The sequence below is a fragment of the Mus pahari genome, chromosome 5 (genome assembly GCF_900095145.1).
Source record: "Mus pahari chromosome 5, PAHARI_EIJ_v1.1, whole genome shotgun sequence".
Taxonomy (NCBI): domain Eukaryota; kingdom Metazoa; phylum Chordata; class Mammalia; order Rodentia; family Muridae; genus Mus; species Mus pahari.
The window spans coordinates 102,644,420-102,671,496 of NC_034594.1; the positions used below are offsets into that span (position 1 = coordinate 102,644,420).

At 36.2% G+C, this 27,077-nt stretch overlaps 1 protein-coding gene across 9 annotated transcripts in view; it reads left to right on the forward strand.

Annotated features, from left to right (window-relative positions):
* R3hdm1 (R3H domain containing 1) overlaps positions 1-27,077 on the forward strand; it is a 135,634-nt gene that overhangs the window by 64,794 nt on the left and 43,763 nt on the right. For 4 of the 9 annotated variants that reach the window (XM_029538774.1, XM_021199150.1, XM_029538770.1 and 1 more), the window contains 12 exons: positions 830-908; positions 6,675-6,734; positions 6,818-6,958; positions 10,583-10,691; positions 10,788-10,883; positions 13,090-13,127; positions 13,211-13,261; positions 13,360-13,586; positions 15,774-16,028; positions 17,900-18,051; positions 21,715-21,816; positions 24,451-24,747. In XM_029538774.1, the coding sequence (XP_029394634.1) occupies positions 830-908; positions 6,675-6,734; positions 6,818-6,958; positions 10,583-10,691; positions 10,788-10,883; positions 13,090-13,127; positions 13,211-13,261; positions 13,360-13,586; positions 15,774-16,028; positions 17,900-18,051; positions 21,715-21,816; positions 24,451-24,747 (1,607 nt within the window). Of the gene's footprint in view, positions 1-829; positions 909-6,674; positions 6,735-6,817; positions 6,959-8,537; positions 8,671-10,582; positions 10,692-10,787; positions 10,884-13,089; positions 13,128-13,210; positions 13,262-13,359; positions 13,587-15,773; positions 16,029-17,899; positions 18,052-21,714; positions 21,817-24,450; positions 24,748-27,077 lie in introns of those variants that run through there. The other 5 variants (XM_021199151.2, XM_029538772.1, XM_029538776.1 and 2 more) reach the window with 3 other exon arrangements.

Sequence of the window (27,077 nt, forward strand, 5' to 3'; positions counted from 1 at the left end):
TCACTAATTTCTTATCAATACAGAAAACTGGTACCATATTAAGAATATTGGCTGGGTGTTTTGGCGCACGCCTTTAATCCCAGCACTCAGGAGGCAGAGGCAGGCGGATTTCTGAGTTCAAGGCCAGCCTGGTCTACAGAGTGAGTTCCAGGACAGCCAGGGCTATACAGAGAAACCCTGTCTCAAAAAAAAAAGAATATTGATGGAAGCCATAGAATGTTTTGTCTTCATAAAAAGTTTTAAGGATCTTCATTATTGAACATCAGAGTTCAATAAAAATCTCTATTTATGAACTATTATGTTGACCAGTATTGTAAGGATAAAGGCAATACATAGACATTATTATTTATGAAATCTTTGAAAGCAAACCTTTGTAATAGAATTTTGAGAATCTTAAATCATTTTGGACATGAAATTTGTACCTTCCAAATTACTGTTTTATTTAGATACATTCATGTGAATTAGGCTTTTTAAATTTCCTACATTTAGAAATAATTATTAAAATCAGTTTTTACTTAAGGTAACATGTTTGAGCATGAGAATGTGATGAGTACATGAGGATTATTAGAGATATCAGTATAAATTTAGTCTGACATAATGATTATTTAAGTATGTGTATATATATGCAGTTATAACAGCCCATGTCATGAAAAATATATACAAGTTGACAAATAGTGGTTATCTGCCTTCTTCATAAATTCCATTTTCCTGCTTCATTTTTTTCTTCATGGGACATCTCATTTTATATAATATAGACATAATGTACAAAAGGGAAAGGGATTTATGTTAAAACAACTTTATACTGGGTTTTTGTGTTGTTGTTTTTTAGATTCCAGTCAAGAATACACTGATTCAACTGGCATAGATCTACATGAATTTTTAGTAAATACATTAAAAAACAATCCCAGGTAAAAATTAAATTTATAAGGTTTACATTGTTTCTAGACTACCATAATCTTGCTATATATGTTTTTTATTATTGATTTTGAATATTAGGATAAGATTGCAGCTAGAAGGAATATACCAGTAACTTTCAGTTTTTAGGACTAAGACATTTGTCTACTAAATACAGATGTCTTTATCTTTGCATTATACATATTTACATGGTTTGAGAATCATTACTATTCTTTTGGCATTTTCAGAAATAGGAATTCACCGATGTATATAGACTCTGAATTGGGACTAAGAGATAGATTTAATCATGAGTATCTTTCCATAATACACTCTATCTGACTAAGAACCGTGTCTGTTCACTCGGTATTAGTGAATCTTTGTCTTTCTTGTTTGTGTAGAGGCTCCTGATCAGAAGCTTTTAGAGCTCATTTGAGTCAGCACTTGAATTGTGAAATCCATTTTGCCCAGAATAGGAGGTGATTAGTTTTAAACTTGTTGACAGGGACTTTTGAAGGCCTTTAAAAGTTTATCCACAATACACCTCACCAGTACTTTCATGGTGTAAAATGTCCCATGAATGAGAACCTCTCTTCCAGTTACTAGCTTCCCAATGTGGTAGTTAGGTAACAGTGGGATAAAGATGAGACTGTCTCTAGGAAGTAGCTCTTGGGAGATAATGTGAGTCATTGCTTTTGTCTCTGGGGACTTCTGTTGAGATTTGCTCCAGCATGATTGTTGGCTATTGCTTTTATTCAAGATTTGCTGTGTCTACTACTCAGTTGATGTTCAAATTCTGGGCTTAGCTCTGAAGGAGACCCATCAAAATTAAAAATGTTCTCTTTTACTACATATTAGAAAGAAAACAAGGAGGGGTATATGAGAAGGTTTGGATGGAGGACAAGGGGAAGTAATGGAATTATATTACAATCTCAAAAAGTAAATAATGTTTAAAGAGTGGTCTCATTGCAGTAATGGGACCTGAAGTACCATAGGTATGAAGTGAACAAGAAGACAAGCTATTCTGCATGACTTTCTTGTTTTAAATTTATTTCTTAGTAGTCTCAGTAGAAAGATAGCTTTATTGTTCATTGAACAAAAACTTATTCACATATGTAAATATGAGGAACACATGTGGTATTCACTATCTCTGCTAGAGTCACATACTAAATAAAGTATAACCGATATTGTAAAGAAAGGTGTTCAGCTGCTGTAAAAACCAGAGAGAGGGACTAGGGAATACTCAGCTGTTAAGAGCACTCACTCCTATTGCAGAGGAGTCAAGTTCAGTGCCTAACCCCCACATGAGGCAGCTCACAAGTGCCTGTAACTCCAGGTCCTGGGGATCCCATATCCTCTTAAGACTTCCATGGGTTTTACACACACACATAGTATATATTCAAACACCAGTATATGTATGTATGTATGTATATATATATATATATATATATATATATATATATATATATATATATATACACACACACACCAGTATATATTCACATGATCATATACACATGTAAAATAAAAATCTGCATGTGTGTATTCAACCAGGTCATTAGGCTTAACAGAAAGCTCTCTTATCTGCTGAGCTATTACATTAGGACTATATTTTTATTGGCAGTTTTAGAGATTGAACTGTGGGCCTCATGCATGCTAAGCTGAACTATAGCTCCCGGCCTTCATTTTTTTTTTCTTTAGATCATTAAATCATTTCTATTTTAATTCTTAGACTATTGGTAAATGATAAAGTATCTAGATTTTTCTGATTGCAAGAAATATTTTTATAAGCCTCACTAGCCAGTTACTATACACTTGAGGCAAAAAACTTGAAAAGTATGTTTGATAGAGGGTTAGGTTTTTTTTTGGTTGGTTTTTTTTTTTGTTTTTTTTTTTTTGTATACAATAGAGTTTATTCGGGGTATGGGAAGGGGAATTGAGAGGGTAGTAGAGAAAGAGAAGGGGGGGCGAGCGTGAGCAGAGGCCAGCCATGAGCATGTGGAGGGACAGGGAAGGGGAATGGAGAGAAGAGACGGGAGGGATGGAGGGAAGGAAGGGAAGGGAAAGCGGGCAGAGCTAGAGCAAGAAGGCAAGAGTGTTTAATAGAGTTTTAACTGATATAATTTCACCCTTGTTCGTTTTATACCTACATTTGAGTTACATAAAGTATTACAGACAGCTGTCGTGTGTAACTCATGGAGAAGGGAGCAAGACACTAGACTAATCTTGGTAAAGTTTTTTTTTTTTTTTTCAGTAATTTGGGTTTGCTCATATTTAGTTCTATGTTTTTGTTAAGTATACCTAAAAATTATTTGCTTGGAATAATGCTACATCACTGTTTTTCACATGTTGCAGAACTTTGACCAGACACATAAAGCATTGAGTGGTAGGCAACCTGAGGGACCATTTTTTTTTGTTGTTTTCTGTTTGCTGAATTTGCCGTCTTGTCTCCACAGTTAGTTTTATTACAATGACTAGAACACTGAAAACCCACAGATTATGGCTCCTCATTTAACTAAGTGGTTTTCTGGAAATCCTTTTTTTTTTATGGGTTTAATGATTGCATATATTAGTTTATTTGTTAGGTTATATCCAATACCAAAATACTTAGAGCCTCATTTACAGATTTTAATTTTTAGGATCTTGAACTACTACAGTGAATAGAAAGCAGAATGAGTAAATTAAGACCTTAGGGAAGTTATTGTTCCTTATTTTTTTAGTACATTCTACTAGCACTGTGGAAAGCCTGTTTAAAATAATGGATAGAGATGATAATGATACAGATATCATCTGTAATCCATAGGTCACCATCTTAGGGAAGACTTTAATTCAGTGGCTTTTTTGAAACAGTAGGATTTTTTTTTTCCTCAATGCAGTACGTTCAACCCAAAGAACATATAAAATATCTTCAATCAACTATTCATATACACTGTGAATGCTATTAAATAAACTGATGCTTCATAATTTTTATGTTTTTAGTAAGACAGTTTGTAAAAATGGAAATATTACTGAAAATTATATCAAAGTAATTTGACCCCAAAAGTCCAGATGAAAAAGAGGATCTAGGACTGAAAAGATGACTCAGTTCGTAAGAACATATCTTTTGTGAATCTAATTCCATTGGTGGTTTAGTCCCAGGGAGCTTTAGGGTTCATATTGTTGTTCCTCCTAGGGGGGTACTTTTTTTTTTTTAAGAGAAAGAAGATGTAATAAATAGTTAAGCAAATGAGTCTGTTTCATGGGGTGATTTCTATAAAAGAAAAAAATCCTGTCTCCCAAATTTAATGGAAGAGGGTTATGTAAATACTTTATATGAAATAGTTTTATTTCCTGCAAAACATAATTTTTGTGAACCTATATATTATATGTAATCTATATATGATTATAATGATACAAAAGAAGAGTTTAAGAGACTATAAAAGGATGTTCTGTGCACACAACTTAAATAACAGAAGAAGAGGTACTTAAGGAGCAAGGCTAAACAGAGCTAATCCAGAATAATGAGCATTTTGTGATTTCATCAGTAAATAAACCTAGCTCATGCTTATCTTGTAGGCATTTTACAAAATTTGAACTCTAAGAGCAATGGCAAACCTCTGACAGATTAAAACAAAGGGATGCTGCAGTGACCTAGTATTCTTAAAGACTATTATGTATGCTCCACATAGACCAGGTTAGACCAGAACAAAAAAAAAAAAAAATGTTGAAATCTTGGTTGGAGTGTGGCAGTGAAACCAAAGAAGGTAGACAAAATTGTCAGCAATAATGAACTCAGGAGGAGAATTGCATAGGGGATGGTGCTAGATGCAGTCGTGTGCACCTGTAATCCAAGAATTCACGTGGGAAAGGCAGGAGACTCTTAAATGTAAAGGTAGACTGGAGCGCACAGCAAGACTCTTTAAAAACAAAACAACAAAAAATATGTAGGCCCGATGGTGCATTTCTGTAATACCAACTACTTAATGATGGGGACTGAGACAGAAGAATCACAAATTCAAGGACTTTCTGGATTACAACTTGAGTTCGAGGCCAGCCTGGACAAGTCAATAGATGTTGTCTTTAAAAGAAGGGAAAAAAAAAAAATCAGTAAGTAAAAAAATGAAACTGAAGAGATGGTTCAGTAAAGTACTTGGCAATCAAACATTCACCTACATTTAGATATGCACTAATACGAACAGCTCAGCTTAGGGGCTGGACAGATGGCACCGAGGTTAAGAGCACTTGCTGCTTCTTTCAGAGGAAAAGAATTTGGTTCTCACATTGGCAGTTTATTATCAATAGCCCCAGGGAATATAATACCACTTTTGGCTCCCAAGAGCATCTGCATACTTGCATTCATACATAAACATATACACAAATACAATCTTTTTTCCAAAAAGTAAGTAAAAGAAAGCTGGGCATGGCAGTGCATGCTTATAATCCTAGTGCTGGTAAGTTGAAACAGAATAATCTTAGCTGCTCGCTAACCAGCCATACAAATCTGTGTTTCAGCTTCAGTGAAAGATCTTTCTCAAAAAAAAAAATAAGCTAGAAAGTCATAAAAAAAGGCAACCTAGCTTGGACCTCTGTCTGTATATGTATATGCATATGTATATGCACACCAACATGAGTGGTATCCATTCTCTCTTTCATGCTTCCCCCATCACACACAAACACATAGGATGTAGTCAACTAAAATTCTCAGTCTGTCATACCACTGTAAATAGAAGGTTGTCCCATTTGTTGAGATGAGAAATAGCAAAGAATAATAAAATTGGATATTACTAGAATTTGCATTAAAATGTACTCATATTTTTAGATTTGGATTTGAAATCTTTTGTAAGCATAGTTCTCTCCTTTTTGTACATACTATAAACATAATCAGTTAACTGTTGAATAATTGACTAGATTAAAGTTACTCTGTTTTATAAGACTTTTTTTGCAGTGCATGGGGAGGATCAAACTCAGTATTGATGCACAGACTTTCATGTGATCCAAGAAGAGGCCACCAGCTCTTGTGTAAATTTTAGAAGGTTGTGCCCTGTAGTTTTTGGGTTTTTTGGTTTGGTTTGGGGTTTTTGTTTGTTTGTTTGTTTGTTTGTTTTGAGAATTCCTCAGGACTTGCTCTTTTGAACTTAACATTTTTACAAAACAATCTATAGCACTACTTCTAACTTTAAGTTCTGTGCGGTTTTTATTTTGTTTCTCATGAGAATAGGAAATCTGCAGTGAGCTAGAGCCATATTCTCAGTGTATAAGAACCAAAAGGAATGATGCAATTAACTTGTAACAGTCTAAGTGACCTGGACAGGACCCTAGGTAGCCAAAGGAGCACATGCCAATATTTATTTGAGTACTGATTTAATAGATAGTGAATGCCTTTGCTTCATTTTCACTTTATGAGAAAATTTCTCAATCTAATAGTAGCCACTTAATAGGATGAGGAGTAATTGCATTGGGTTCCCTTAGGAACATTCCTTATTACTATTAATAGTATCTCATGTTCTTTATAACACTGTTTCTGTGGAGCTCAGTTAAACTTACTTGAGCTCTTAGGATGTACACTGTCCTGTCCACAACTCTACCGTAAAAAGTTACACTGAAAAAAAAAAAAGATCTTTCATTCTCTTACGACTTTTGTTTTTTAGAATTCTTATAAAATACTCTAACATGGAGCTTATGATATTTCTGATTGTATTGTTTTTAAGGAGGGAATTTGCTATGTAAATTCATTACCTGTTGACATTTGTGATTACACTTCAATGCTAAGTTTTTCATGTAAGAGTCTTTATACTTTCTTTCAGGGACAGAATGATGCTGCTGAAATTGGAACAAGAAATTTTAGATTTCATTGGTAATAATGAGTAAGTTCTCACATTTAACAAGAAAAGAGATTGTCATTGTAATTCTCCTTGACTTACTAAATTGGCGATTGTTTTCCTTTCAGGTCCCCACGTAAGAAGTTTCCCCCGATGACATCTTACCACAGGATGCTGCTACACAGAGTGGCTGCCTACTTTGGATTAGACCACAATGTTGATCAGAGTGGGAAGTCTGTCATAGTGAACAAAACTAGCAACACAAGAATGTAAGTGTATCGTTATGTTGTCTGTGGACTAATACTTGCCTTCCTACAGCACCTTCCATCTACAGTAAATTGCCTGATCACTTCATGCCATAGAGCCAAAAGTACATTTATCTCATTAGGAGAAAAATGCACACCTGTATTCAGGCGAGGCTTGTTTGAGGAACAGCAACAACAACCTTGGAGGACATGCTATCAGCCATGTTTGACACCCTCTCAATGAATTTTTTAAATTAATTTAGGTATCTGTGACCACCTCTAGGGAATTTGTTTAAATAATTTTTAAAAAGAAGCAATAAACAGATTTTGACCCTCACATTCTGTCTACTACTTTATTATCATTTCCAAAATTCTGTTTAGTTTGTTTCTGTCTGTCTGTCTGTCTGTCTGTCTTCCTTCCTTTTTCTACCTCAAATTTGAAGAAAATTGGAACTTCTGATTAGTGTAGTGACTTTCTTACGGCTGTGTTTCTTTCTTGGGCAATATCTGATTTACTGAGGAAAATGCTTAATGTTGAGAAAGAACCCTTTGTTGTAAAAGCAATTGCTTGAAAAAGCTGAGCATATACCTCAGTGGTATAACACTTGTCTAGCAATGCTCAAGGACCTGACTCGATCACTTGAATTACAAAAAAAAGTCCTGGAGCTCTGGGATTATAGGCCTGTGCCGCCACACATGGTGCAAAAGTATTCTCTGTGTCATTTTCATTTTTGGTAGAAAAGAACCCATGGTAGTAAGTAGCCATCAGTTTCAAATGCCACAGATAATTTTCTTTGCTTCATTGTTTTTCTGCTTTCTTGAAGTCAAGTATACCTCAGAGTTTGTCCATGCATCATTCATTTTACATAGTTATATTTAATTCATCTAGTCCCTTCAGTAATCATGGCCTTTGCTCATATAGCTGCCATATTACTTGCTGAAGCAAAATCGAGGCTCTTCGATTTCAATCAAATAGTTGTGTTTCAGATTTTAAATGAATATTCTTACAACTAAAATGAATAAAAGGTGTCTTTGACAGAAATTCCTCATAAATCTCTGAAAATTATTAGAAAATATAAATTATTAGAAAATACAAATCTGATTTAATTTCATCATGTCTACTCACTAGTATTATAAACTCATCTTTTGTCAACCCTTTCCCAGCTAATTATATAATGACTAAAGTAGGATAGTATCCAGTCAGATACAGGTGAGAATGAAAGTGGCTAGAACTGTACTCTCTTTAACCAGTACCTTTCAACATTACTCAGAGCTGCTGGATGCCCAAACACATGAACATTAGCAGGCATTTTGACTAACATTTTGACTGACAACTCTCTAAGGTTTTCAATACAGTGTAACCTCAGTTATTTGAATTCTTTGAATGATGTCAGAAAAGCTTAAGGGTTCTGTTTGTAAAGGTAATCAAAATTTAGTTAAGCAGAGACATTTACAAATTATGGGTTAGTGTAATTATAATTAATGTTTCAGATCATTGAAGTTACACTGTATTCTTACTTAATATCTTTTGGGATATGTAAATCAGAAAACCTTAGAGATCTGCTCCACACTGAATAAAAACAAACTTACCTTTTCCTCATAGGGAGATTACCCGCTCCAGCCTTGAACCAGTGGTGTTGTGGATGTCAACAACCGAGTGTCCACTGGGGTGTCTCAATGGAGCGGGAAGATGCCGATTGCAGGGCAGTAAATTCAGGCATCTTTAAAAGAAAGAGGTAAGACAGTCTTAAGGTTAGCTGAAATGCCTGCCAATATTACTTTGTGTGGGAATCCAGCTGTTCTTAGAAAAGTTGCCAGGGCCTTGGTTAAACCATAGAGTTCACTTTTAGAACAAGAGTCTCTCACATAGCTACAACTACAGGTAATAAAAGTAAATGAAGCAATCCTGTGACAAATGGCATGCTGTCATGGTCAGGACTGAATGTATAACCTTTCAAACTCTCAAAGAAAGCAGACTTTTCATCATTTTGGTCATGAAGCATTGTGTTCTTATCTTCTCCTTTTCTTTGATATGGATTTTTTTTCCCTTTTTTTTTTTTTAAATTATCTGCTGTGTTTCATTCAGCATTTTACAGTACAAATTTCTTCATCTTGCTTAGATAATTCTCATCTTTAAATCTTTTTGTCAGATTTAAAAGAAGCTCCAGTATTTTATTAAAATTTTGTAGATTGAGATGAGTGGTGGCACATGCTGTTAATCCTAGGACTCAGTGGGTAGAAGCAGTAGGCATCTCTGTGTTTGATGCCAACCTTGTCTTGATATCAAGTTTCAGACCATCAAGTTACACACTGAGACCCTAATGCAAAAGGAAAAATATTCACTAGATTGGAGAAAGTATTAACCATTTTGTTTAGAGTTCTATTCATAATGAAATGTCTAGTCTTGGTTTGCTGAAATGTCATTGCTTGGATTTATGAATAAAATTTCTTGCTTGCGAGGCATGGTGTTGCACACCATTAATCCCAGTACTCAGAGAGGCAGGCAGACTTTCTTAGTTTAAGGCCAAAAGGCCAGCCTTGTCTACAGAGCAAGTACTGGGCTAGCCAGAGCTACACAATGAGACACTGTCTCAAAGAAATGAAATTTTCTTCGTGGTATTCTCATATTGCTTATATGTGTACATAGAAATATGTCTTTGAACTATACATAAAGGAAACTTGAGAATTTATTAGACTTTCTTTAGGTGTATTAAATGTTATATGTTTTATATTTCAAATGAGTAATTCCAATGTAAAATGGTAATAAGTCACAGAATATTGATAGAATTGACTTATTGGAGCTGATAATACATTGGTGGAGGTTATTTTTACATAAGTTTAGTGTCTATAGCCCTTAATCATTTATCTGTCTTATAGGTCTTAGTGAAACTTGGAGTATTTCTAATGTGAAAAGAAAAAAGACAAAAACCATTGTGCTACAAAATACATACTAAATTCCACAGTCATTCCCTTAGATTCTAGTGTTAACCTCTACATAAGTGCTTATTTTTTCTAACCTGTTTAAGTTAGTGGAAAACAACTTGCTGTCATTTTATGTCATGAGGACTATTGGAGTGTAATGCATGTGATGCAGTAGTTACCCTTTTCTTGGTCCCCGTAACATAGATGAGATGTCAGCCTTAATAGTCTGACAGCCCAGGGCTCCAACTGTGGCTTAGCCTTGCATTTCCATCTTGACTTTTCACAGGTGCTTTAGCCACTTGAAGTTTAGTGTCCTCAGGGTTTCTTACAGTGACAGAGTTCTGGTGGGGGTTCTTCAATAACTAATTCATTTCATTTTTAGAGTAATTCTATTGGGTAGATAAAGTATATAATTCCCATCTTATACATGAGAAAATAGGGAGAAAAAGATTACTTGTGCATATCTTAAAGCCAGTACTGTGTTAAAAAGCTAGACTTCAACCCAAACAGTCTGATGACAAATCCCATGCTGTTTTTAATAAAGCCTCTGTAGAACAGTGTATCCTCATGAGAATCCTACTGTGATAACGTGAGATAATAGTAGTGTGTCTTAAGCAGCACTGATAAGTTGAAACACTTTTATTACCTTGCATATAATATTTTCGTCTTTTAGGTAAATACTGTACATTAAATTTGTTGTTCCGTTGTCTTGTTTCTTTTTTTCAGACCTGATCAGAAATTTAATGAACATATAAAGGATGATAGAGGTGAAGACTTTCAGAAACGATACATCCTTAAAAGAGATAACTCTAGCTTTGACAAAGATGATAGCCAGGTAATTTTGAAAAAAAATGGAACATTATTTTAAGTGTAAGCTTTAAATGTGCCAATAGTTCATTTTCCTAATAATCAATTGTTCTTTACTCTTTAGATGAGAATACGTTTGAAAGATGACAGAAGAAGCAAATCTATAGAAGAAAGAGAAGAAGAATACCAGAGAGCTAGAGACAGAATATTTTCCCAAGATGTATGTGCCAACTTACCCTTAGGACTTCATATGTTCTATATATTCTAGCCCCAAGTAATATTGCTCACATTATTTTTAACCATATTGGTTCATACACATCAGGTCATGTTTTTGAAATATGTGTTTTGTTCTTGTGAATTTGATAGTACCTTTAAACAAAAGAGTGAAGTTTTACCAAAACTGAACACAGGTGGACCACAGAAATCAATAGAGCATGGTAATAAGTTGCTATTTGTATAACTTTTTTAAAGCTTGTGACAGAGTTTTTATAACATTGTTAACTTAAATCTTACTTTGTAGTGAACTTATTAATTTGTATCTTATAAAATAAAGTTATTTGATCTTTTAGATTAATAGTCATTATCTGCTTTATAAATGATGATAGAGACATCTGCATGACTAATTATGCATATTTGGCTTTACCAACACTGATAATACACCTGTTCTCTGCAGTACTTAGTACTTTTCAAGGATACGATGTAAATGAATATAATGTATGATTCCTCTAACACAGAAAGGAGATGTGCCCTGTTTTGAAAGCAAAACAAAGCAGTAAATAATATCAGAATTTAGACCATCAATTAAGAATTTGCAATATGTAACAAATAATATTGAGCATTTATTATAAGTGCTATGCTGGACACTAAAAACCATATGCATGGACAGTCATAATCCACTAAGTGGCCCTTTCTGGTCAATGTGATCACATTTGTTTTTTATAGATAAGAAAACTGAGGCGATAGAAAGCTATGCAAAGTAGCTAGAATAAATAGACCTAGAAAATGGCTGAGTAGGAAATTTAATTCAGATCTGCTGAACTCAGCATCTATATTAGAGAAGTATTACCTTAGGTATTTTATAAGCTAGATGGCATTCTAGTTGTTGCGTGAATCACAGAGACATGTGAAGGTGTAATGGACTTACAGTAGAGAGAGAAGCACTACAGTCAAACTAGGAAGGGCATGGGAGAGTACACTTCTGAGAGCCTGTAAGCTCAAGTTGAAAAGAAATCAGTATTTTCAAAGGTTCTCAGGGAAGGGAAAACTTGAAATACAAAGAACTGAATGTTTTAAAGTAGCCAGAACATAGCTGGCAGATGCCATAAGTGAGGGGGCTTTAGACTGGAAAAATACTCAGGAACTTCGTGCCTTGGCTCTAAACGTTTGGTAAGGTAGCTGAACTTCAGGTGCAGGTTTCAGTCTTACTACAGAAGGCCATGTAATCCATATTTAGGCATCTTGAGTCATGTATTTGTATGTGCTCAAAAGTGACTCTGGTACAACAGCCACCATAATGGTTATGGTTGTGTTCCAGTACGTCTTTATTCTTAAAAACAGGTGGTTGGCCATCTGTTCCTGACCCTTGTGTCAAGGAGTCATGAAAGATGGGAGAGTTACAATTTAGAGAGCTTGCTTTGGTTCCTGCCCTATAATGTGAATTAATAGGGCAAAATTTGGTAACTACAAAACTCTTTAGAAGACTGTTACAGTAATACAAACAGAAGTGATTATTACCTGGCCTAGATCGACAGCACAGCAGGAATTTGACTGTAAGTCCTTAATGCCTGTCTGTTTATTCTCTGCTTTATCTATATGGTTGGTGTCTGTGTTACCACTACCTCAAAGGGAAATAGTCACTTGTGGTACATTGAATCAATCAGTCTTTAATTTTTTTCTCTCATTTATTATTTGTGAATGTGTGCATGTGTGTGAGAAAGATGGTCAGAAGACAACTTTCAGGAGTTGGTTCCTAACTTTCACCATGTGTGTCATAGGGCTTGGGCTCAGGGCTTCAGATTTGGCATCAGGTGCTTTTACACCTGAGCCGACTTGCCAGTCCATTAACTTGGTCACCACTAATCAAATAGTCATGAATTAACTAGAATCTGTCAACTTTAAATATATGATTAATAAAACAGGTCATCCATTTTAAGAAGGCTATTGAAATTTCAAATTCATTCTGAAAGTTCCTGACTTCTAAGATAGATCTATTAAAAATAATCATAGTGTCTCCAAGCCATGAAAAATTGAGTGGTTTGTAAGGAATATTCTTATATTTTTAGTTGTAAGCCTAGCCTTTAGCAGCTAAGCCATCTCTCTAGCCCTTAGGAGTATACTCTTAAAGTTACCAAATATTCTTGTTGTTGTTACCATTGGTATACAGATGACATTGTGTATTTGACAAACTTGTTACCTTTTCTTTCCAGTCCCTGTGTTCCCAAGAAAACTACATTATTGACAAAAGGTAAGAAAAATTTTAATATCTATTCTAGTTATTATCTAGTTGATGCTAATAACAATTAAAATGTTTTATTAAAATGCCAACAGAATCCAAGATGAGGACACTATTGGTACCCAGCAGAGGCGTCAGATATTTAGGTATAGAAGCATGTTTTCCAGACAGTGTTTTAAAAAATGAGTTTTTTCTTCCCTCCTGCCCCTAATTAACTTTTCAATGTTTTATTTCTAAATTACAGAGTTAATAAAGATGCTTCAGGGCGATCAACAAACAGCCATCAGAGCAGCACTGAAAATGAGTTGAAATACTCAGAGCCACGACCCTGGAGCAGCACAGATTCAGACAGCTCCCTCAGAAACCTGAAACCCGCTGTAACCAAAGCCAGCAGCTTTAGCGGAATCTCAGTCCTGACAAGAGGTGATAGTTCTGGAAGCAGCAAAAGCATAGGCAGGCTTTCAAAAACAGGTATAAGTGTCTACTTAGAACTGTGCAGTCAGAATGTTACTTTGCCTGAAGTCATATGGTTCTAATTATCCCACTATGTAAAGTTACCTTCAGCTCTGTAGACACCTACAAAGCAAAGAAGTGATTGCCATATTGACATTAGGATTCATTTTGACCTAGAGATAGAATTATAAACAGAAGTAAATCTCCTTGTCTGTTGCTATATAAACTTAATGTGATAGCTCACTGGCTCATTTCTTGTGTGTAGGAGATGACTGGACATTCTTCATTGTTTATTTATGGTTGGAAAGCATGGCTTCTTACCTAGGATTGCATAATGTTAGATGTATTCCATACTGTCAGATATTGGCTGCATTTTTCATGACTTATTCTATAAGAAATGAATATAATTCTGAGAAAATTTTAGTAAACTTAAAAACCAAAGAGAAGTAATCCACCTAAAACTATAAGTAGAAATTTAAATAATCTGCTGATTCTTTTAGCTGCTCTACTTCAGATCTATTCATCATAGCAACTTCTTTCATTTTCACTAAGAAGCAGAGCATACAGAATCTCATGTGTCTTTGAGGACTTTTGAATATCTCTGTTTTTTTTAATCTCAAAATAAACATTGAAGTGAGAAATGGCTATTTCTCTCTAACCTATTTGGATTAGGTTAAACATAAAATGAGTATTGTACAACTACGTTCGGAAGGGATATTAAGGCAAAAATATTGTTTAATATTTTAATGCTTTAAATTGCTAATGCTTTTAAATTGCATTGCCACCTAAAAATATGAATCTGTTGCAAGTGTCTTAGTTGATATAATACTATACTGCTAAAGTCAGTAAATGAGTATTTTTAAAATTTGTGTACTTATCTGTGTATACTGCAATTTGGTCATAACAAAAGGAAAATAAATATTGTGAGGAAGTCGTTTAGAGAGTGCAAGAGTCTTTGCCTCCCAGAAATAGTCAACTGGAGTTAAAGACATGCACACTGCCATGCCTGGCCTAAAAAAAACATTTTAAGAACTTGGGGCCATTCATATTACTCAGCCAATCATTTCACTTTCCATACATACATACACACACACACGTACACACAATACAGTAGTAGTAGTAGTAATAAGTAAAAATAAAATTTAAAGAATAACGTGTTATTTTATCATAAGAGACAGTGGGATGTTTTAATCCTTTAATAGGTAAAAGTGATAATGTTCCCCTAGGTGGATCTCTGGGTTCTAGGACAACTAGGACCACACAAAGAAACCCTGTCTCAGAAAAAAAGATAAAGTGATGGAGTTAAGTGTCATTTTAATATGACTAAGAATAAAGGCTTTCTTCAGAAGGCATTCTGTGTAGGTGTATCATAATTATTCACTAGAACCCTTTGTTGCAACCTAATTAACTACAAGTACTATCTGAGTCTGTACGTTTCATTATTTTATTATCCATCTTTATGCTTTCCAAGTTAGTAACAGCTCAGTCTTTGTGAGATAGATTGTAAAGTCAAAGCAGTCAAAATTAAGCCATGAGATTAGATAAAGTATGGTATGAAATAAATTTTAAGCTGGTGTTAACATAATTATTTGAAATATTTTTCATACTATTCCTGTCACTAGATAAAGGGAAGAAAAGGTAGTTGAGTTTACGTTATAGGAAGGTTCTAGTTATAAACTGAGATGAAATTCTGTAGTGAAACTTGGCAGTTGCTTCTTTTAGTAGATAATTCATCATATTTATTGTTTCCCATACCGTGCTTAATCTTTCTGTGTTCTTATAGATAAATTGTTTCTGAAACATGAGGTTTTAGGCATTTGGCTGTGCTAAGTTCTTTTTCCTGGGGAAATTTGTAATTATATCTCTAAGTTAATTTAAATGGTAAAATGTATGTAACATATCCTTTTGAGAGTGTCTGTAGTATGTTTCTTAGGCTGTCTGTGGCTTGGGTGACTATAAACTTGGTAAATTCCATGCTTTAGCTATGATTTTCCTGACAGTTTCTATGCTGCTGTTTGCTGCATTAAAATTATATCTAGGAGGATAAACTAAAAGAACCACTAGGCAGTAAATTATAGAAACCATTGCTGTCATGTTGTAACTGCATGTTGTATATTGTGAATTGTATTATTAGGATTTTTAAACTTGTATCTTTATAGGAAGTTTCTTTTTTTAATTTCATGTTTTCCATTACTCTTCCCCTAGGATCTGAGTCTTCAGGTAGTGTAGGGTCCTCTACAGGCTCTCTTTCTCACACCCAGCAGCCTCTGCCAGGTTCAGCTCTGGGCCAGTCTTCTCATGGAGCACCTGTCATCTACCCGGCAGCCAGCAATCACAGTTCTCTTTCCTTTGATGGTGGCCTCAGTGGTCAAGGTGCATCTCCTAGCACTAGCTTCCTTTTGCTTCCCTTGGAAGCAACTGGCATACCACCTGGCAGTATTCTGATCAACCCACAAACAGGTGGGTATCCAGAGAGAGAGTTTATTGTAGTTGACATAGCAGGAAATATCTGAAAATTGGGGTACTTTTTAAAATTTATTATTTAAATGTACGTATGTTGTCATCTTTTTAATTTTGATAAATAATTGTCTTTCTCCTAAAAACTATAATAGAAATGTTTAGGCTCTAAAATGTTAAAAATTTTATCTTGTAAGACAATATTCCCCATGTGCCATCTATAATGTGTAGACTAAATAAGAGCTTGCCTATATTTAAACAATAATTCATTCCATTAGAGATGCTCAAAACTGCCTTTGAGAGAGCTTTATGTGGCATAGCATTTTTATTTTGTGTCAAATAATATGTACTTTATGAATAAGAACCAAGTAGAAAAAAACTTCTTCTAATGTCCTGAGAACATGGTTATTACTTTCTTTGGAGGTGGTTCATGACAGGGTTTCTCTGTGCATACTTTTGGCTGTTCTGAATCTTGTTCTATAGACCAGGCTGACCTCAAATTCAGAGCGCCACCTGCCTCTACCTCCCCTGGGATTAAAGGCATGTGCCAGTACCACCAGCTTGGTAATTGCTTTCTACTTAAGAAAATCTAAAATACATTCCTTCTTTCTTTTGATTTTTTAAAGGTAGTTGTTATAAATTAATATTGTAATATATGTTCTTAGTCCTTGTCATTAGCCAGTGATAATGTTATTTCACATTTACTTTTAACCATATACAGTTGGATAGAGCATTGGTCCAAACCCTACTTTGTTCATTATAAGCAAAATATTTTCTAAAGTGCTAAAGAGATGACTCAGTCATTTAAAGTCTCTGGCTTCTCTTTCCCTGACCTGTGTTCAGTTCCCATCACCTACATGACAGCTAATGCTTTAAATTCTTCATTCATGACCTTTATACTGGCACTTTTATTTAGTAGGAGAAATTCCCATTTAAAGTAGGGAAATTGAAATACGTTGCTAGACACAAGTTTTTATGTAATATTTTATTATGCATAATCTGTTACCATTAAGTTGGTTTCCTAATTACTCATTTAAAGCAATCATTTATATTTTAAACATGTTTTTCGTTTGTCTAGGGGTTTTTTTTGTTTGTTTGTTTGGGTTTTTTGTTTTATTTGTTTAGTTTTGGATTTTCAAGACAGGGTTTCTCTGTGTAGCCCTGGCTGTACTGGAACTCGCTCTGTAGACAAACTATGGTGGCCTTGAACTCACTGCCTCCTCTGAGTGTTGGAATTAAAGGCACCACTACTTCCTAGCTTCAGCCTGTCTTTTTTTAAGTGACATATGTTGAGTATGGCCTATAACCTAGATTACTTCCCACCTCCTTGAAAATTTGTGAATGCTTTCCTGATACCTTGGAGTCAGGCATTTTCTGTTTGAGCTGAGATGCACACCAGCCAGCCCTAATGTCCACACTGAGGCTGTCCATAATGCTGTTGACCCTTTTCCCATGGTCTTGTGTTTGAATACCTGGCAGAATGAGTTGCCACATGGGTTATAGGCTCCAAACTTGGGTCCTCAGGAAGGATAGCCAGTCCTCTTAACTGCTAAGCCATCTCTCGCCAGTCCCTCAAAAGAAAATATTTTGATTATCCGCTGAACTCAGACGGGTATGAAACAGCACCCCGTCCCCAAAACAAGTTAACATTTGAATATTTCTACTAAGTGAAAAATATAAAGAAGGTTCTTAATAGCTTTATTTCAAATCACCCTAATACTTCCCTAGCTAAGAAAAGCTTTTGTCTTAAGAAACTGAGAGTTTTGGAATTGTGTATAAGAGATTTATGGATGTGTTTTATAAATCAGTAGTGACAGTTTTATTTTCAGTCCTGTTGTACATTGACTTTTTCCTCATTTTTTTCAACTTTTCAGGCCAGCCATTCTTAAACCCAGATGGAACTCCAGTTGTGTACAATCCTCCTATGACTCAACAACCAGTTCGAACCCAAGTGCCTGGTCCTCCACAGCCACCTCTGCCACCCCCACCACCTCAGCAGCCAGCAGCCAGTCACATGTTCTCACAGGTGCACAAACCCATGATTCTGTAAAGCTAAGCTCACCTGCCTTTGCGAATGTAGGGCTAATGACTGAGGTAGCTAGGTAAGTACCTCTTACAGCTTCTCTGTTCCTGGTGATGTCCCAGTCACAGGAAGAAAATGTTAATGACAGATATTTACAACTCAAAAATACTGAGGATGTATTAGAAAAAGAGGGAGTGATACTATCTCGGGGCCTGACTGGTAAGTATTTCATCCCTATTTTACAGTAAGAAGTAGACAAGAAGAATAAAAACAAAGATTGCTCATTGGCCTAGTGAGTAAAGTGAGTTATTAAAATTGAATAAATCCAACAGAAGAATCAGCACTGGGCTGCTCGAGCCAAGCAAAGTACTCTTTTCTATTGCAGGGGTTGAGTGGGTGGATTCTGAGAGTGCAATGTTTGTTTATTTATTTGTGCATGTGTGCATGCACCCAACAGCATACACGTATAGATGTAACTTACAGGAGTTGATTCTTTCCTTCCACCGTGTGTATCTTGGAGATAGAACTCAGGTTGTTAGACTTATCAGCAAATATTTTTACCCACTAAACCATCTCTCAGGCTCCTGAGGCTCCTGAGAGTTCTTTTTTTTTTTTTTTTTTTTTAGTAGGCCTCAGCTGGCCTGGAACTTGCAGTGTAGATCAGGCTGGCCTAGAGCTTACTGAGGTCTGCCTGCTTATGCTTTGCAAGTGCTGGCATTAAAGCTGTGGATCACCATGCTTGGCTTTAAAAGCTTTCTTAATCATATCTTGAATTTACCTAAGTAATTTAGAGCTTGTACATACATATCTACATTGTCTTTTTGTTTCCTAATAATTTGTTATGTATGTTTAGTGAGTGATAATACCTGTATAGTCCCTACTTTCACACCAGCTTTTAAAGATTATATAGCACTCATACACCTTTTTTGCTACACGATCATATAAACGTTCCACTGGCGAATCTCCTTTAGTGGAATTTCTCATAAGAGATGTGCAGTGATAAGCTTGAACTGAAGAAACGATATCATTTTCTTACAAGATGTGTCATTTGGTTAATGGTGTCTTGTGGGATGAAGGACATACATAAGTAGTGAGTTACACTTTCTTATGAAAGTAGTGAAAGCAGTTGGTTGCTGTCTGCAGGTAAGATTCTAGGCTAGGCAAGTCAGTTGTTTGCTTTTGCCTTGCTTTGATGCCTAAAGTAGGGATTAAAACATTTTAGAGAAACTTATAAGAGCATACAAAACCATCCATGAACCTAGAGGCGATTGTATTAAGCTCTGCTAGAGAATTCTGTATGACCTTCTTAATGCTGCCTGAGGCTACATACAATTCCTTCCTTGTCCCGCTCTGCCTTGACTTCATTAAACTTGTTTCTGAGGAATTTCTTTCTTTTGCTGTTGTATAACTGCCTTTACACTGCTGTGTTTCACCAGGAGCTTTATAGGACTGACTTCCACTTTTACTTAATTTGATGGAAATAAGGTTAGTACAGCTTTTAAATTTTTCAAGGATTTGTTTATGGTTATATATCTCAGATTATTGTCTCAGGAATAATTTTGCCTATTGATTCTCAGACGTGTGGTTAAGATCAAGTTTAGAAATAACATTGTCCCATGTAGTTTTGAGACCATCCTAGATGGAGGAATGGAGAATGTAGTTTTGAAACAAGCATTCAAAAGCTGAATTTCAAGTCTTGAAATAAAAATTAAATTCTCTGATTGATTTAACTTAAACATTTAAAAACAAAATACAAAAAAAAAATATTGCAGCTAGATCCTCTCAGAAACAAAAACTCACTGACTGAATGATATTACTATCTTTTGCATATTCTGAGATAAATGATTTGTACAATTTCACATAACCAAACACTGTATATCTGTGAATTTCAAAAATAGCCCCTTAAGGAGTGCTGTATTTCCAGAATACAACATGAAATCAGTCACTATGTGAATGTTTCTACAAGAGGGAAACACTAAGACTTTTCCTTCTCAATTTGGTGTCAGGATTTTACTTTGTTCTCTCTGCCATTTTGCAGTCTGGAAGACATTCATTCATACCATGGGTGCTCATCTTGTATTCTTTCACTTCTCCAGCATCTAAGTTTTTGCACATCTGACAGCTTGAGTAGGTCAGATTGACTGATAAAGGATTATATCTTATTGTTTATGTGACTTAGTGCATCCAGTAGTAGCCAGTAGTAGATTTCTAGCCACTGTACTTGGTTAGCATGCTTCATTCAGTCTGTCCTCAGCTAGCTGACTTGGTAGCTGAGAGGTTTCTCAGGGACCACCAGAAACTCTCCAGATCATTCAGCTTTTATTTCTTCTCTGCTTTTGTTTTAATCTTGTTGTGTGGGACTCTAAGCTGATCTAACACTTTTGTACTTTTAGGCTATTTTGTTGATTTTGTTGTAAAAGAGTAAGTAATTGTAAATTTGAGTTGTCATAAACATTTTTATTTATTCCCTGCACACTCTTACTTCATTATTTGCATTTTAAAATTATTCTTTTCAACATTAGCCAGTAACAGGATTCATTGGTGAATATACAGTTTAACCAAAAGAGTGTTTATCAGATCAAAATTATCTGAATCCTTCATCTGCTTGCTTAACTGACACAGTAAAAATCACTTAATCTATCTTCATCTGGTTTTTCATCTATAAAGTAGATTACAGTGAATCACCTGTTTTTAGTACCTTTGGGAAGCAATTTCCCTCTCCTTGAAACACAAGAGTGTTTGGCTGAAGATCTATAGTGTCTAGTTTCTCAGTTCCTACCATGAATTCTTCTAATAAAAATATATTTAGCATTTAGCCACAAGGAAAAGATTTTATTCTTCCTAGACAATGATGTGTGTTCGTGTATGTAGATATGTTTTGGTCCTGTCGTGGTTATTAAGACTTATGTGCATATATATTTAACTTGCCTGGGGAGAAAAATACACACACACACACACACCTGGGGAGAAAAATACACACACACACACACACACACACATATGCGCGGGCGCGCACGCCATGTGATTATGTGATGCCTGGGGAGGTCAAAAGAGGGCATTAGATTCCCTAGTATTAGAGTTACAGATGGTTGTGAGCCACCATGTAGGCTCTGGCGACTGAACCTGGATCCTCTGCAAGAGTACATGCTCTTGACCGCTGAGACATCTCTCCAATCACTAGTCTGGTTATTCTTACAGTTTTTTCACACAATGGTGGAGTTTTAAGAACATTGTCTCTGAGAATTTAAACATGCTTTATCAAACAAGAGGACTGGTATAGATGCTGTATAAGTTTATAAGGTTTTTATTTATAATTTAGTGGTATAGAGCAACTTAAACATAGGACGGCCCTGTCATACAAATCAGGAAACAGGAGTAAGAAGGTTTGTTTTTACTGATGTAACTCAGATAACAGGGTTTCAAATGGCTAATGACGTTTCTATTAATGACCTAAAAGTTATTATTCTCGTTATGAAATCAACTTGAGCCTAGGTATATTCTTGCTGTTTTGAGTTCATTTGATACTATTTTTCTTGTTGAATCTCTTGTATTTTTTTATGACTTTATAAATGTAAAGCTGTTGCCCCAAAGTGTAAATTTCCATGCTATGCACTTCTTATAGCATTTTCTTCTGACATTAACTGTTTGCCCACCTGTTATTCCTAGCCTGTTGGTCCTCTGCAGTCCTCTTCTCAGCCTGTTCAGTGCTCTCCAGCCCCCTACCCATCCCCGCTCCTGCCAGTCTCACCCACCCAGCAGTACTCTGTGGTACTGTATCTCCTTTCATCTCATTGTTACTATGGGCATTGTGTGATGAATGCTTCAGACTGTGGTCAGTGTAATTTGCTCTTTTCAGCTTTTCTTACAGGAAGTTGCATAGGTAACAAAGGTGTTTTCTAATTCGTATTAGTAATAATTTATTCCTTTCATGAGACAGTGGTTATATTAACTTATAATTACTATAAAAGACTTAATATTATTCCTACTTTTCAAAGGGAAGTTTTCAGATGGAATGTCCTGAACTAAGTAGTCTCAGATATTTTAGTTTGTTTTTTTAAATTGAAGTCAGTTTTGAGTCTATATAGTCCTTGAGTGGCCGTGCCATAGAGTTCTAATTACAACACCATGACTAAGATCAAGATGGGAGGAAAAAGTTTATTTCATCTTACCTCAGGAGTCAAACTATATCTCTGTGGGAAGTCAGGGCATGAGCTCAAGGCAAGAAACTGTAGGTAGGAACTGAAGTGGAGGCCATGCAGGGCTACTGCTCACTCATAGCTTATTCAGCCTGCTTTCTTATACAACCCAAGAATACCAGCCCAGTGGTGGCATCGTCCACAATGGGCTGGCCCTTCTGACATCAATCACTGTTTAAGAAAACGTGCCACAGACTTATCGAGGCATTTTCCTTTCTTTTTTCTTTTTTTTTAAGGTTTATGATTTATTTGGTGTATGTAAGTACACTGTCTTAAGACACACTAGAATAGGGCATTGGATTCCATTACAGATGGTTGTGAGCCACCATGTAGTTGCTGGGAATGGAACTCAGGACCTCTGAAAGAGCAGTCATTGCTCTTAACCGCTGAGCCATCTCTCCAGCCCCATTGAGTCATTTCCTTAATTGAGAGTCCATCTTCCCACGTGACTGGAGTTTGTGTTGTGTTGATGTAAATCTAGTCAGAACAGGCAGCTTTCCTTTTTAAGTGCTTGCTGGTTAGGTGCAGTAGGTCAGAAGCAGTTACTTTAGATGGATTGCAGCATGTAGCTACAGAGGGCTTCTGACTTTATCAGAGATCACTGTAAGATAATACCCTTAATCCAAAGTACGTCCTGAATTATAACTGTCAGTGTCTTTAAAGTGAACTTCTAACAACTTGCTCGCATTTACTAGGAATATTCTATGTTGACCTGGCCTATATTGGATGCTTTTGTTTTGAATTGAGGCAACAATATTTATCAGCTTCATCTCTCAATGATTTTATGAAATATCTTTCAGCCTACAAGAAAGAGAAACGTGGGGCTGGAGAGGTGGCCCTTTGGCTAAGAGTACTAGTTGCTCTTCAGAGGACCAGGGTTCCATCTCCAGCACCCACGTGGTAGCCCACAATATCTTTTACTCCAGTTCTAGGGAAGTCTGACACCCTCACACCTATGCACATGAAATAAAAACGGAAACATTATCTTTTATGAATGACTCTTGTACTTATACTACTTTTTTAATATTTAGCCATATTATTTTGTAATTTAGAGCTAGGAGGTATTTTCACATAAGAAACCATTTCCATATATTCTAAATCTGCTGCTTCCTAAGAGCGGGCATTTCATTTTAACCCTATACTGTCATTTGAGTAACCAATAAGAGATAATGGTTAGGCTGTCAAGTTAGGGGCTATATGTCATATGGCACGTAAATCATAGCCTTGGCTGGAGACCACTAGTTGTTTAGCAATGATCCAGAAACAGGACACTTTGATATAAAGTATTCTCCTGTTTAAATTGAGTGGCAGACTGAGAAATTATGGCTATATTATTTTTTGGCATATTAAAAAAAGGGAATGACTAGTTAGATTTTGAGGGTTGGAAATGCAGAAGAGAAAAGCTATTTAAAAGTAATTTCTCACAGAAAATACTAAGTATGTAATATAAAAATGTCCAGGTTCGCCAGGCGTGGTGGCGCACGCCTTTAATCCCAGCACTCGGGAGGCGGATTTCTGAGTTTGAGGCCAGCCTGGTCTACAAAGTGAGTTCCAAGACAGCCAGGGCTATACAGAGAAACCCTGTCTCAAAAAACCAAAAAAAAAAAAAAAAAAAAAAGTCCAGGTTTGCTTCTGAACCCAATTCAACATTTAAACTTCATTAAATATATGTAGCTTTGTTTTTTAAACTGAAAAATGCACTCTCATCTTTTTCTCATGCTATGATTTCCATTAGGTATATTTTATAAATAATATGTAATATCATTATAACATATCTTCCCTCCTACATAGGAGTACTTATTTTCTTGAACCTGCCGTCTCGTGTCTTATCTGTTTTACATGCATCTAATGCCCATACATATACTACTACAGCTTGCTTACTAATATGTAAAGTGTAGGACTTGGGTAATATAGCTTAGTTAGTAGAGTACTTGCCTCATATCAAATTGTCTTGGGTTCCATCCTAAGCACTGCACAAATTAGACATTGTGATTTATGGCTGTTCTCCAGCACTCAGGAAGTGGAGACAGGAGGATCAGAAATTCATCAAGTTTTCAGCTACGTAATGATTTTGAGGCTATTCTCAGAGAGATGAGAAACTCAAAGGGATGTGGGGTGTAGGGTGGGGGTGTATGTGTAGCACTTTGCATTGGTAGGTTTGGCCCATGAATGAAAGGCTGACTGATGGCCAACTTATTTTCAACAGGATAACCTTGGCTCTCAGTTCAGCCATATGAGTCTTGCCCGCCAGCCATCAGCTGATGGTTCTGACCCTCACGCCACCATGTTCCAGTCCACTGTTGTTCTACAGTCTCCACAGCAGTCTGGTTACATCGTGACGACAGCACCTCCACATCCTCCACCACCACCTCCACCACCTCCCCCTCCTCCTTCCCTACCACCTGGGCAGTCAGTCCCCACTGCCAGTTTCTCTGCCTCTGGGCATCCTGTCAGCCAGCCTGTGCTCCAGCAGCAGGGGTTTCTTCCTCAGCCCTCACCACAGGTATGTTGTTTTTTCATGTTCTTTCTCTCACAGGAACCTCTAACTTGGGAACAGTTTGTGAGGTAGTGTAAGTAAAGCCCATGGTTATCTCCAGAGATTGTCAAATGCCTAGGGAGCAGCCATATAACATTTAGCTACAACTCAAAATATGTGCTCTTTGAATTTCCCTCTGACTCTGAGAAGTGTTTTTTGTTTGATTTAATATCTTAGGAAAACATAATAAGTGTATGTGTTAGTTAGGTGTATGTATGTTAGTTAGTTAGTTAGTTAGTTAGTATGTGTTAGTTATGTGTTCATCACACTATTACTGTGATGAAATACAACGATGAAACAAAAGCAAGTTGGTGAGGAAATGGTTTATTTCATTTGATTTACACTTTCACATCATAATCTATCATTGAAGGAAGTCAGCAAAGGAATTCAAAACAGGGCAAGAACCTGGATGCAAGAGCTGATGGAGAGGTCATGGAGGGGTGCTGTTCAGTTAACTGGCTTGTTCATCCTGGACTGCTCAGGTTTCATTCTTACAGAACCCTTGCCCAGGAATAGCACCACCCACAATGAGTTGGGTCCTTCCTTCCAATCACTTATTAAGAACATGCCTTAAGGCTAGATGTTATAGAGGCACTTTCTCATTGAGGTTCCTTTCTTTTCAGATGACTCTAGATGACATAAAACTAGTCCACCAGTCTGCACAAAGTATATATGACAGCATTTCAAAAATAGACCAGGCTGAACAGAAGTAGCATCATATTGTCAACTTTCCTGTTCATAAACAAATCTCTCCGTTCACTTCCTTTGATCTTGTTTTCACTATGTTTTGTGTGGGTTTTGGGGGGATTGTTTGTTTGTTTTATAGGGGGTAGATTTGAGACAGTTTTTCTATATAGAGCAAGGTGTCCTGAAACTTGCTCTGCAAACCAGGATGACTGCAAACTCAAAGCTCCATCTGTTTCTGCCTCCCAAATGCTGTAATTAAAAATGTGTACAACTAGGCCTGACTGTTTTGCCTAAATAGATAGTACATATTTTATTTAGTACACTTGAAACATTTAATGTCTCTACTTGCTTCTATAAAAGGAACTGTTTTTAAGTTTCACTTTTTTCTTTGTTCACAATAGAGGGAATTTGAGCATTATATTATATCCTGTGGATTCTCTTTCTCTTCTGCTTAGCTCCTTCCTCTGAATTGAAACATTTCCCATTGGTGGTAGGAAGGAAGCTTATACACTCAGAAAATAAGCAAGACTTACTAGGCTCAGAACATCAATGAAACTTAAAATTATCAAGAAAGTCCTAAAACAGAAGATCACAAGGGCCTCCCTGATGTTACAGCAACATGTGCTGAGAGAGGTACCTCTCCAAACTAGAGTGTAACTGCCTCTAGTTGTTCAGGAAGTTCCAGTGATACAATTTTCATGAGTTGTCGCATGCACTGCAGTGAGCTATTCAGTAGTACAGTGTTTGTCCTTTATTCATCCAGTAAACTCATTGGGTTTGCTAAGCTAGATGTTCCTGGCCTCATTCCTCTGGTCTGTTGTTTGTGCCATCCAGGGTGTTTTGGATGAATAGACATTTGTTCACATCTCCCCAGGTAGGGGCAGAATCAGACAACACCTTTCCATGGATATTCATTTTCATAGTGGACTAAGTTCTTAGTGGGTTTTTCTTGTTTTGCCAGGTTGGTTTTTTGTTTGTTTGCATTATACTTTTCAGGTTAGTTTGTCTTGGTTTTGCCTTTCCTTTAACAGCCATTATTAATCCACACAATCATTGTGTGCATAGTAAGGAGATGCTCTACCATTAACCTACTAGCTTTCTTATATAGCCTTTTTATGGAGTGAGGTTCTAGTTTTATAGAGTTCTTAGAATTGTGTATACAGCAGATTATTTCTCCACAAAAGATTGTTTCTGGGCTTTTTTTCCCCCTTCACTATAACTGTTCGAGATCAGATTAATTTATAAAAAAATTTACACTAGGTGTAATGGCACATTACTTTTTTTTTTTTTTTTTTTTCTCAAGACAGGGTTTCTCTGTGTAGCCCTGGCTGTTCTGGAACTCACTCTGTAGACCAGGGCTGGCCTCGAACTCAGAAATTCGCCTGCCTCTGCCTCCCAACTGCTGGGATTAAAGGCATGTGCCACCACGCCCGGTGGCACATTACTTTAATGCCAACACTCAAGAGGCAGATGCATGTGGATCTTGAGTCAATAGTCAGCCTAAACAGAGTTCCAGATCAACAATGACTACATTGTGAGACCCTGTCTCAAAAAAAGAAATGGTTAATATCTAAACATACTATCTAGAATGTATTCTGGTCCTCTTCTTA